Source organism: Lichtheimia ornata, assembly GCF_029851405.1.
Source record: "Lichtheimia ornata isolate CBS 291.66 chromosome Unknown scaffold00006, whole genome shotgun sequence".
In the NCBI taxonomy this organism is placed as follows: Eukaryota; Fungi; Mucoromycota; class Mucoromycetes; order Mucorales; family Lichtheimiaceae; genus Lichtheimia; species Lichtheimia ornata.
The window spans coordinates 571,145-583,937 of record NW_026695326.1 but is presented as its reverse complement, the minus strand read 5'-3'; the positions used below and the strand labels follow the sequence as shown (position 1 = coordinate 583,937).

The following is a 12,793-nucleotide window of genomic DNA, read 5'->3' as shown; positions in this document are numbered from 1 at the left end:
AATAAAAGTCTCCAATCTTCTTTCAATCGATGTGCCGTTTATTTAAGTTGACTATGCTCGAAGGAAATATACATGGCCGATATCATCATGACAAACAACAACGTTGGCTTGTGGATGGCATGTCATGCCAACAGCTTCATGATCACAAAGCTTGTTCTCATTGATCAATTTGCCCGTTGAAACTTGAAAGCAATAGAGCGTCGAGTCTTCACCAAGGCCATACACCAATTCACATTGAGGAGACACACCGGCAGCCACAAAGTCAGACCCAGCCTTCTTTTGGTGTGTGAACGCCTTGATCAGCTTTCCACGCATCGACATCAAGTAAAGGGTATTGCTCTTGGTACACACTAGTATTTGTTCACTGGTCTTTGGCAATCCAACGATGGCCTGCACCGTATGGCTAGTAAGTGCTGCAGCACCTACAGGATTTGGAGTGCCTTTGACTTGCTCTGCTGTTGATTGTGGCGTGAAAGTAAGAAGACAAGAGGTGGTCTTTGCATCCCAAATCTAGATTACATATCCATTAGTGGTCCTGTCACATGTCAACCCCCTCTTTTAATGCTTACTTTGACAGTTCCATCGCTGCTACCACTTAATACACGTGATCCATCCTCTGCAAACATGACACTGTTGACGAACGAAGAATGTCCACGGAATTCCTTGAGAGCTCTCCCTGATTTGAGACCATGGATCTTGATGGTTTGATCATAGCTGCCACTCAACACTTGTGTTCCATCCTTATTGAAGCATACGGCCGTGACACCTTGGCTATGTGCTGGTGATATCCGCCTTTGACAAATTCCACTTTGAATCTTCCAGACCTGATATTCCCATGATTAACCTCGGCTGTCAAGTACACGAGTGGCACCCAAACTTACTGCAATTTTGCCATCATCCGATCCAGAGACCAAAAGCTCGCTGTTTCGGCTAAAGCTCAAACATAGCACCGCTTTATCCATAGCCATCAAACGATCCTACATATTCAGAATGAGGACAACCACCCTAAGGCCCTTTTCAACAAAAGTAAACTTACCTCAGCTTGGTATTTCAAATCCTTACGCAACTTCCCCGTAAGATAATTCCACAACTCAATAAAGCCATCCGCTGTTCCTGTAGCGAGGTATTGCCCATTTGGTGAAAATACAGCCACTTCGGCATATGCCTTCTTGCCAGGAAACTATAAAATTGTGCATACCTTGTAAACATCAAGCAATGCTTTGGATATGAAAGTGTAAATTACCTTGATTGTGCTATACATTTGTGATGCTACGGCGTCATCTTCAGCTTTTTGAACCGGGACCGTACCACGGAAAAGATCAAATGCAGTATCAGGTGGAATTACGCCTTGATGTTGTTGCCATTTCAAGGATTGACCCAAGAGTGCCAACAGCTGTGATGATGGAACGATTTCAAATTGCTTGAGGAGATCTATTACGACCACTCTGTCAATATTGATACCACAACCCTCACACTGTTTGTACCTTTGGCAATCCTTTGTCGTCGTTCGATCTTGGTCATATCTTCGTCTTCCATTGCTGGATCATCAATGAATATCTCCTTATCAGCCATCTCGGCTAGCCGTACATATCGCTCAGGCTGTTGGTCTCGAAGCGCGTTGAGAGGCTCTGTGCTGCTGACTAGCATACGTGCCGTGCTATATTCTTTGAGCTCGATCATATCCATAACAATCTACTGCCGATCGGTAAGTCCTAGTGTCTGACAGGTGGCATTGGCTTGTCATACTTGTTCATAGAGATCAAAGAGATGCTCTGGTGCGATCTTCATATCTCCAAGAGTGCGTAATACAACGTCCCATTTGCCTTCCACAATGTCGTTGACAAAGGCATCCTTGTCTTCGATGGTGTTGAATGTAGTCGCCGTCTCGTCCTGCAATACTTCAAGCGTCTTGGTGAGGTTGTTCTCGCGTAAAAACTGTATAATAAGTCGAGTTGCGCTAGAATAAAAAGCATAAGATTGTTGTCCTTGACGTTGGTCACTGAATGAAGTTTGAAATGAACCTACTCATTGTTATTCACGACATTGTTGGAGGTGGACATGGCAAAGCGAGAGTGCGCTGAGTGTGGGGTTTCGGGAAGAAAGAGATACCTGATTTTGATCACGTGGCACGATGTTGGATGATGACCCCGGGGCATCACCTAATAAGATGGTGCATGCATTCGATTGAAAAGTCCATCCCTCTATTATCAAGTTGATGGCGTTAGTTGCCAGTGTGCATCAATCCTATGCTCGTTTGTTTGGCATTGGGCGCTCGAGTTGTTATCCACTATTGTGGTCTTCATGTTTTGAATGCGGCAGGGGCTATAAATGGTTACTTAACAAAACTGCGTATTCAAGCAACTAACTGTACAGTGCTGAAACAGTGTTGTTTACAATGTTGATGGATATTTGAACAAGATGCATCCCTTGTGCTGCTTTGTCCCTGAAAGAGGAATAAAGAAAAACGCGCTACTAAGAAGTTCCAATGGATGGCAACAAACACATACTCCTAGATACAGGATATAGAGCCACTTGTATTAGCAAGATACGATCACGTGCATTATTGTTTGCACGTCGCCATCCTATATAACATATCCGCTGGTTCATGCTTTGCCGATCTACTTTTCTCACCCATTCTTCTCTTTTCAATAGTAATACTCATCATCTTCGAGGATGCTTTCAGCTGATATTCCACCAGATGCTCAAGCCAGTATAATTTACAAAGAGCTTTTTGAAAGCAGCGATGCACGTTATGTCAAGGATGATGAGCCATTGATTTTGGATGCTATGAATCCTGATCATTTTCAGACGTTTGCTGAATTGAAACGCAAAGTGCGATCCTTGGCAATGGCCTTACATCGTGAACCTTTCAATCTACAAGAAGGTGATGTCGTTGTTGTTTGTATTCCTGAGGATGTATGTATTACTTGATTAGATGGTGTGACAGCCGATACTAATCTCGCATCATGCATAATAGGTTGAGAGCCCAACAATTATGTATGGCGTCGCCGTTGCAGGTTGGCTACCACAAATGTACTCCTTATAATCGTCAGCTAAGCTAACTATGCCACTCTTTTACATAGGCTGTGCGGCATGTGTTGTGAAACCTGGAGCATCCTTGGATGAGGTACAAGGCGTTTTTGAGAGTGTATCACCCAAAGCAGTGGTTGTACATTCTGACAGCTTGAGCACTATTGCTGCAGTATGGGATGGTGGCAAACCCGATGTACCGTTGTTGTCAATTAACGCAAAAGATCAATCCTTGGAGGAGACCCCACTACATTTTTTAAGCGACTATACTCAAGATTACCTTGAGGGTTGCTTACCAAAGGTTGATCCTGAGACTCCTGCATTCTTACTTCAAACCTCTGGAACTACTGGCACCCCAAAGCGGGTCAATCTCACGCAAGTGTATTACTCTTAATGCGATTTTACGCCATACTCATACATCATCATGATTGTTTACATTACAGGCAACGTGCTATCGCTGCTCGCATAAGAAATGAAACCGATATTCAGCGTTCTCTTTTTATTAGTGTTGGTGACGCGAATCCGCGCATACTATCTTTCTACATGTGTGGGACGCGACCATGGTACAGCGTGTCCTTTATATGCATCCGCCTTGGTGTATCATTATACTCGATGAGGTTCTTAGATGGGGTTTCAAATTTGAACCGAGTCTTGAGCAAGGTGCAAGAATTTGGTATCACGTTGATCTACACCCTGAAATCGCAAACTCTCTATGACATTGCTTATCAACCAGAAGCCAATGCTTACAACTATGATCTCTCCATGTTGCGTCTCGTTTGTACTAGAGGACAGCCTATACCTAGAGATACACTTTTACGTGCTGGAGCTTCTTTACAAGCGACGATGGTGAATTTCTTTGCTAGCACAGAGACAGGTGTCGTTTTGGCCCATTCTAGTACAAAACCGCCTTATTATGGTATGTATGGAACTTTCAAGATTTACCTACTTTTCCCTCGTCACTAATAATACCATCGATCTCTCCCTCTTATGACCACGGTATGTAGAAAAAATGGGCATGTATGCAAATGCAGCATCGACGACTGGTATCAAGGTGGTGGATGAAAAGGGTCAAGGTAACAAGTGCACGTATTGGGCGTATACCACAAAGGTGTTTGACTAGTAACCTTTTCTTTATGTACGTAGAAGCTTCATCGAATGTGGAAGGTGAAATGTTAATTAAAGGGCCCATGAATGCAGTGGGTTACTATAAGCGCCCCGACTTGACAGCCAAAGCTTTCGACAACGAAGGGTATTACCATACGGTATGACAGCTACCACTATCTTTCAGGGGATGAATGTGAGATAAACCCTGTATTTATACGTGCTGATATCCCATTCATATAGAGCGACATGTTCACTGTTGATCAAGAAAATCACTTTATCAACCTAGGTCGAGAAACGGATGCAATCAAGACAAAGAATTGCAATGTACGTGTATATGTAAAAGCGCCCTATCTTTATTCATGGCTGATAGTGCGTATGTACACTTCCGATTTAGATTTATCCGATACAGCTGGAAGATATCTGTGTAATGATTATTGTCTAACGTGGGTGGGTGATCAAGTGGATGCTAATGATTTTCATTATACAGGTTCTCTTTGACGGGGTAAAGCAATGCGTTGCCGTTGGCGTCTCGAATACCCATTCTGCTGGTGACCATCCACACGTTTTCATTGTACCTACGAAGGGAACTATCTTCGACCAGGACAAGATCAGCCAGCTGATTACATTTGTCAATGAACGTGTGGCCGACAAGACAATGAAATTGGATGCTAATGGTGTCACGCTCTTGAAAGAATTGCCTGATAGTAAAAATTATAAATTGGATAGAAAGAAGCTTAGACAAATGGCAAACAACGAAATCCACGAGTAGGGCTTCTGGGATCATCAACCGCCGTATGTCAATAAAGTAACTATCTTACAAGATCCAAATCACAAAGAAAGAACGTGTGTCATGTACGGCGTATCGACAACATCGAATCACAGAAAAAAGGGAGGCGCATTATACTATCAAATACAGTCTTTGTTCAAATACAATGGATCAATCAAACCCTGTCTCCATCCCCTCGTTTTGCTGCATTCGCCATATCATAAATCTTTCTTCTATACGACAACCCACCAAGTACCTGCACACGACAAGACCCAACTCCGGAAAAAGGAAGTCTCCTATGCTATAGAACTTGACCAACATGATACGGAGTTCGTTAAAGCAACCCTTTAATCCAAGCAGCAGCATTCACAAGATATAGATTGATAGGTACAGCGAATTGCTCCAATGAGGAAGGTACATTTTCATTCCTGTGGGCGTGCATTGTGCAAGGCGAATGGATTGATGGAAGGTGGCACTTGATGTGTGGTGGCGAATTATACGCATGGCGTGTCAAGACATGGATTTGGATAATGATGATGGTTGTACATGATGGTCGACAGGTTGTACAAAGGATGGTGATTGCTACCATGGGATAGCATGTAAAGTAGCTTAATTCAATGCACCAATCGTCCAAATGATACCGTCAAACATAAAGGTCGAGTTGACAATAGATACACCCTTTTCCCACCCGTTGTATATATACGCGATTCCTTCCATCCCATGTATCAACCCAAAGCAATATCCATATCCATATCCATGAGAATTTGTATGTATTGAACAAAGTTGCTACGCGTAAATAAAGCTGCTTCTATACAATGACTATCTGCTGTTCACGTAAACAGGGCTGTAAGGCAAGTTGCTGCAAGTAACTTGAGACAATGGAGTAAAGGCATCGTTAACAGCAACTGTTGCAATGAACACTGTTACGATTGGTTCGTGGTAGAGGAGTATATAAGAGAAGGTGAGTGTCAAAAGACCCGCGTGTTGTAGTGGGTGCACACTCCATGGACTTGCCAATGAGTCAAAGACAATCGGATCAAGACAAGTGTAGGATTGACATGGATGGGTTGAAGCAGGACAATTGTTCGCAGGTGGTAGTTGTACTTGAATGCACCAACAGTTGAGAATGGGAGGAAGAGGAGGCTGAGAGTGGGAAGAGCTGCGAATTTAAGTGAGTTGAACTGAAGTTGAATGCTATTTCTTTCTTTGAGCGTTGCTCAATCAAATCCTCTCGGATGAAGAAAGTTGAAGGATAGGAGTGCTGGGATGGAGCAGGACAACCGTTCGTATGCATTGGATTGGACAACAAAGGTGAATGGGAGGAATGGGCTATTAGCCGGCAGTTTACAAATAACTTACCAATTTGATTCTTCTGATATTGGATGATGTTTCTGTGTTTGAGCGTTGCTCAGTCAAATCCACTCGGATCAAGAAAGTTGAAGGATGACAATGAATACGATTGGTTGCCGTCAATTATGCATGGATTGAACATAACAATGAAATGGAGGATAGTTATTAGCTGGCATTTTGAACTATCCCTAAATGGTGTACAAGAATCATGCATCGCCTGTGCTGAATGACTCAAGTTACACAAACACGCCCTCTACATCTTTTGCTCTATTAGAGCATCTCCAATCGATGGAGCTAAGTGCAAATTGACTCCGATTTACACGGTCGATCCCAATGGTGGAGTCGAAACGAAGTCAATTTTACGGCGAGTCAAAATTTCTGCTAAACCGTGTAAAAATGTGAAGCGGCGCCGACTAAACCGTGTAAATACCTCATCTTTTATGCTATCTCCTTTAACCATATCAACACTTTCTAAGCATTACGTTATCTTCTTTAGCATAACAATAAATGGGTTACATATTCAATATATGCCATTGTGTCTATGAAATGAACTTGACTCTAAACTTCTCTTTTATTATGTCTGGCAGCAACCCTGAATCTACTACTTACTCTCATCACCTGAACCTGCTACTCGATCATGTCTTTGATGTCAATGGATGTACTACCTGCTGAAAATGATCCATCATCTTCTGCCTCATCAAGATCAAGATTTAGGAAAGAGGTCAGACCTGGTCACTTAACGAAGTCTCTCTATGTCAAGCCTGGGTCCATATTTCCGAAAATCCTGCCATTGGTACGGCCAAAACAGAACTGGCTTTTGGAAGTCTGTTCATGACCATTAGCGCTTGATTGTTGATAATCGTAGTCCTGTACGTTCGGTTGAATCATTGGAAGCACGGTGGAAAGTTATCAAGTACGAGAATCTCAAGTTTATCGGCTTCGTTCAGGTGGCTAAAGGTCGCAGTGGATGCAATGGAGCTGATGGTGTTACAAACAATGCTGATACAATGATGGTACTTATCTTATTATTCACAATTATAGATCAATGCTGCCGTCAACTATTCCGTGAGAGCACAGCAGCAGCTGGAAAACCAGGAAAGGAGTTTCAGTTCATGCATTGCTATGAGTATCTCAAAGAATGCCAGAAGTTCAGCACTCGATATATACAAAAAACGCAGCCAGCAGTTGTCGGAGATGGTCGCAGATGAAGCCGAGGCCAACGAAACAAGCAAAGGCCAAGCAAACTGAAGAGCATGCCAACAAAAAGAAGGCTGACGAGTTGCTCGAAGTGCAACAGGAACTTTCAAGTGCCGCCAAAAGCTTGAAATCGCCCAAGAAGCATGCGAGCTTGAATTATGTCAAAAGATACCTCGACCATGAATCTATCGCCAAAAACGGCTTATTTTATGATGCGCCAACAGCAAATCTTGGACGCATATATGAAGAAGCAAGTACAGTCTCCAGTCCGTATCGAATGGTGATGGTGGCAATGGTGATGGTGATGCTGAAGTTCGATACACAATAGTCGAAGAGCTAGATAGTAGTATGGTGTGATAAAGTGATTTAAAAAAACAATGTAACTCAATCGTTTTAAACGTTGTGCCATAGCATTGCGAAATCTTTCTCGATTAAATCATGTCTCAGCTTGTAAATGAAGCACTTCGATCCTTGATTCTTCCCACCGTCTACTATACTCTCCAAGGGTAACCGGATTTCTATCGATCGAAAGCAGTGGTACATGATCTTCTTCCAGATCTTCAACAGGTTCAGCACGTTCATCTTCAATAATCATGTTATGGAGGATGATGCATCCTCATAACATTGATCCCGTCTCGGCCTTTGAAAGCCGATACGGATTGCGAACGATGAGAAATTGTTTTTGGAGCACTCCGAAAGCACGCTCCACATCCTTGCGAGCACCTTCTTGCATCTTGTTGTAGTGCTATGTACATAAGTTTCCAATCATTGATCAGGCTGATGGTATAGATAAACGTATGCCACGCTTGGACTTTCCTAACTTTCTACCAGCTGGACTACTAAAACTTTTCATCATGGTGGCCCAATCAGGGTAAATTCATCAGCAAGATAGTAGCCCATATGGTATTCGTGGCCATTGATGGTATACGTTGCCGAAGGTGCGTTGCCTAATGCAATGTTGTTAAAAAGATCGGGTATTAGAAGCATTAAATGATTGATGGTTTCACCTGAAGCAATGTTGTTGAAGGGGTGAGTCTATAGAGGATGTTGAGATCGTTCAAAAGGTCTGGGTATCCAATACTGGCATGCCAGATCCACAAGTCATAAGAAGCAACGGCTTCTAGAACTGTGCTTGCATGCTTTGAGCGACCTATTGTAAGCATATGCCAAGCAACAAGACGAAGTAATCGTGCCAATACATACAGTCAATGGAACCAAGCAATCCAATCCCCTTGCTGTTGCGAACGGACGTTGGATATTTGGTTGGTTGTCATAATGTTGTCACCGAAGATGGTATTAAGTTTTCACAAACTGAATCAATGACTCCAAAGCAGGGTGCTCTCCGCCACTCAAAGTCCTCATCAGCGGTATCTGCACCAATACCGTATGCCAATTGGCGCATGACAGCGGTAGCCCTCACCAAGGGACAAGAATAGACTTCATAGCAGCATCATAGCGCTAGTGAAAAGTGTATCATACCTTTTTCATCTCTCGACTATGTAAAATAACCGCTTGGACATTCTGAAGCGTCTACGAAAGTGCTGTTCGGTGTAAACAGGCTCGGGAGCAAAGTAATCTCACCAAGCACTCATGTGCAAACTGATGGTTCCGGTAGATATACCTTCTACCAGGATGTGATCCACCACGTACTGGAATCATTCGAGTCGAGCAATTCATTGATATGGCGAATATGTTCAGGCGTTCGAGTTCCTCATCATCTTCATAGGTACACTGAATTAAGAGTATACGACGAGTAAACATAATAAGAAAGAAAGAGTGAAAAGAGTTGGCGTGTTGTACAGGTTTGATTTATTGATCAACTCAGATATAGAGCCTAACCATTGTGAAATTGGCATTTTATGGCCGTCTATGATAGCACCGGAGGTTATTTTTAAACTTAGCTCCCAACCATTGGAATGCTCTTATGATAAAACCACTACTTTACATCAAACAAAGACCACTTCTCATATAGCATCACGCTTACAAACATAAAGGTCCCTGTCTCCGAACTTTACGGCAAAACGTGTGGTTTTTATTAGAGCAATATTAACAAGCAGCTAACTGCTGGGTGCCAGTTTGTCGGCTGCAATCCGGATACCATAATGTCGCTACCTGACAAACTGGATCTGAGGTCGACCTATTCCCAACGACATGACAAAAAATATTTTTGGGCTAGTTGCGACAGCGAACATTAAAGCTTTACACAAGGTGCTGTTGGTCAAGCCGAGCACATTGCTCTTATAAAAACCACATGTTTGATTTTAAAGTTTGAGATACAGGCACCTTTATGTTTGTAAGCGTGATGCTTTATATGAGTGGTATAACGACAATGTGTAGCTGGACTCAACGGAGCAAACCCAGCACGCTCCACATCCTTGCGAGCACCTTCTGCATCTTGTTGTAGTGCTATGTACATAAGTTTCCAATCATTGATCGGGCTGATGGTATAGATAAACGTATGCCACGTAGACTTACCTCTTGCTTTCTACCAGCTGGACTACTAAAACTTTTCATCATGGTGGCCCAATCAGGGTAAATTCCATCAGCAAGATAGTAGCCCATATGGTATTCGTGGCCATTGATGGTATACGTTGCCGAAGGTGTGTTGCCTAATGCAATGTTGTTAAAAGGAATGGGTGTGAAGCATTAAATGATTGATGGTTTTCACCTGAAGCACAGCAGTTGAAGAGATTTGATCTATGAAGGATGTTGAGATCGTTCAAAGATCCTGGGTGGCCAATACTGGCATGCCAGATCCACAAGTCATAAGAAGCAACAGCTTCTAGAACTGTGCTTGCATGCTTTGAGCGACCTGTGTAAGCACCATGCCAAGCAACAGGGCAATTGGTCCCATTGCCAATGCATACAGTCAATGGAGCCAAGCATTTCAGGAACTCTTGCTGCATTTTCTGAGAGCAACCGTTGGACGTCATGTTGGTTGGGTTGTCGCAAGTATTTGTCACCGAAGATGGTATTTAAGTTTTCTACAAAACTTGATCAATGACTCAAAGCGGTGCTTCCGCCACTCGAAGATACCTATCAGCAGTATCTGCACCAATACCGTATTGACGCATGACAGCAGTAGCCCTCACCAAAGGGGACAAACCAGGCTTCATAGCAGCATCATAGCGCTGAGTGAAAAGTGTATCGACCTTTTCATCTCTTCGACTATGTATAAGAATAACCGCTTGGACATTCTGAAGCGTCTACGAAAGCGTGCTGTTCGGTGTAAACAGGCTCGGGAGCAAAGTAATCTCGCACTAAGCACTCATGTGCAAACTGATGGTTCCGGTACTTTCTACCAGGATGTGATCCACCTCACGTACTGGAATCATTTCAGAGTCGAGCAATTCATTGTATAATTATGTTCAAGGCGTTCGAGTTCCTCATCTTCATATACCGCGATACGACGAGTGTTACAATAAGAAAGAGAAAGAGTGAAAAGAGTTGGCGTGTTGTACAAGGTTTGATTTATTTGATCAACTCAGATATAGAGCCTAACCATTGTGAATGGCATTTTTATGGCCATCCTATGATAGCACCGGAGGTTGTTACACCAAACTTAGCTCCAACCACTGGAGCCTTATAAATATACTCATTTATATCAAACACATCATCACGCTAATAAACATAAAGGTCCCTGTATCTCCGAACTTTACAATGAAACGTGTGGTTAGAGAATGTGCTCGGCTTGGCCAACTGCACCTTGCCGATCGCTTTGATCCCAGATTCGCGTCGTCGCTACCAGCCAAACTGATCTGAGGTCGACTCTTCAACGACGACGACCAAAAAATATTTTTTGGGCTAGTTGTGACATTGAACGTGAAACCCTCTACACAAGGTGCTGTTGGCTCGAGCACATTGCTCTTATAAAAACCACATGTTTGATTGTAAAGTTTGGAGATACAGGCACCTTTATGTTTGTAAGCGTGATGCTATATGAAGAGTGGTCTTTTTGTTTAATGTAAAGTAGCTGGACCCTGGCAGAGCAAAAGATGAGTGGACCTCTTGCAACTCAGCTAAAAGTCTGACTTCAGGGTAATGCATGAAAGGTACGCAACCCTCATTCTATGTCATACATTGGCAGCTAATAGCCACTTTTGCATTCCCAACTTTTGTGCATTGTAGGTGGATTCTACTGACATTCATTTCCATGATTGCTTAGGCTGATCCGAGTTTGGCTGAGTTACGCCCACACAAGATTACATCGGTTGAGCTACATCGAGCGTGCTTTATGTCCAGAGTGATGTAATCTCTCTTTGACCGCAGCTCAGTCAAATCAGCTCGGATCAACCTACTTTAATCATGGAAATGAATGTCTAGAGCAGGGACATCGTTCCCATGCAGTGGATCTCGCAACAATGATGACTGGATAAAAGTGGCCGTTAGCTAGCAATACATGCCTGTTCCTAGATGATCCATAAAGTAATTATACATTGACCCTTTCATTCATGCAAACGTAGCTGTGTTATACAACACGACCCTCTGCATCTCTTCCTCTGCCAGGGTCCAGCTACTTTACATTAAACAAAGACCACTTCTCATATAGCATCATGCTTACAAACATAAAGGTGCCTGTATCTCCAAAATTTACAATGAAACGTGTGGTTTTGAATAGCGCAATGGGCTCGGCTTGGCCAACAGCACCTTGTGTGAAAGTTTCGCGTTCAATGTCGCAATTAGCCCAAAAAATATTTTTTGGTCGTCGTCGTCGAAGAGGTCGACCCCCAGATCCAGTTTGGCTGGTAGCGACATTGCGAAATCTGGGAATGGCCACGATGAACTTCATACTTTGACACAAGATCGCTTTGACCCCGGCGAGCAACTCTGTTCTATTGAAGACCCCACGTTTGATTGTAAAGTTCGGAGATACAGGCACCTTTATGTTTTACATATGCTGTAAGCGTGATGCTATATGGAAAGAGGTCTTTGTTCATTGTGTGCCGCCCCTCACTCATGCCAGAGCCATCGATGCGCAGGAACGTGTTTGTGTAACTGAGTCAGTCTTGAAGGGTCCAATTCTATTGGTTGAGAGAGATGCATGATTGATCCGTCCTCTGCCTTCCTATAATAAGGTCCGCCTATGGTAGCTCGTATAGAATGATTCGCTCTTATATAAGGATGCATGTGGTAGCGTTAGATGATAGCTGGCATAGATAAGCATGGCTTGTTCATGTGCTTGTGGCATATTGTATAACAGCTCATTCTTTCTTGGATATAATGAATTCATCAGTTCACAATGATCACCATGCCCTGTAACAAGCAAATGTCGGGCATCATCACTCTCAAATTAGTTATCTTTGCAATACAAGCATTAGCGTTTACTATCAGCATGTGAACTAGAAA

At 43.0% G+C, this 12,793-nt stretch overlaps 3 protein-coding genes across 3 annotated transcripts; 2 read left to right on the top strand and 1 right to left on the bottom strand.

The window, feature by feature from the left end:
* Nucleotides 1–51: 51 nt before the first annotated feature.
* On the bottom strand, nucleotides 52–2,060 carry O0I10_002364 (uncharacterized protein; the record flags this gene model as incomplete). The annotated part of the gene is made up of 8 exons (XM_058482447.1): nucleotides 52–510; nucleotides 570–824; nucleotides 882–977; nucleotides 1,037–1,180; nucleotides 1,244–1,431; nucleotides 1,485–1,692; nucleotides 1,747–1,957; nucleotides 2,026–2,060. 8 exons carry the CDS (start codon nucleotides 2,058–2,060, stop codon nucleotides 52–54), a joined length of 1,596 nt encoding a protein of 531 aa, XP_058346945.1.
* A 1,582-nt stretch (nucleotides 2,061–3,642) lies between these two features.
* O0I10_002363 (uncharacterized protein) lies at nucleotides 3,643–4,903 on the top strand (the record flags this gene model as incomplete). Its single annotated transcript, XM_058482446.1, has 6 exons — nucleotides 3,643–3,946; nucleotides 4,035–4,103; nucleotides 4,174–4,292; nucleotides 4,375–4,458; nucleotides 4,529–4,558; nucleotides 4,622–4,903. The coding sequence occupies 6 exons, from the start codon at nucleotides 3,643–3,645 to the stop codon at nucleotides 4,901–4,903; spliced, it is 888 nt and encodes a 295-aa protein (XP_058346944.1).
* Nucleotides 4,904–7,002: 2,099 nt separating this feature from the next.
* O0I10_002362 (uncharacterized protein) lies at nucleotides 7,003–7,498 on the top strand (the record flags this gene model as incomplete). The annotated part of the gene is made up of 3 exons (XM_058482445.1): nucleotides 7,003–7,043; nucleotides 7,116–7,236; nucleotides 7,292–7,498. 3 exons carry the CDS (start codon nucleotides 7,003–7,005, stop codon nucleotides 7,496–7,498), a joined length of 369 nt encoding a protein of 122 aa, XP_058346943.1.
* Nucleotides 7,499–12,793: the final 5,295 nt, after the last annotated feature.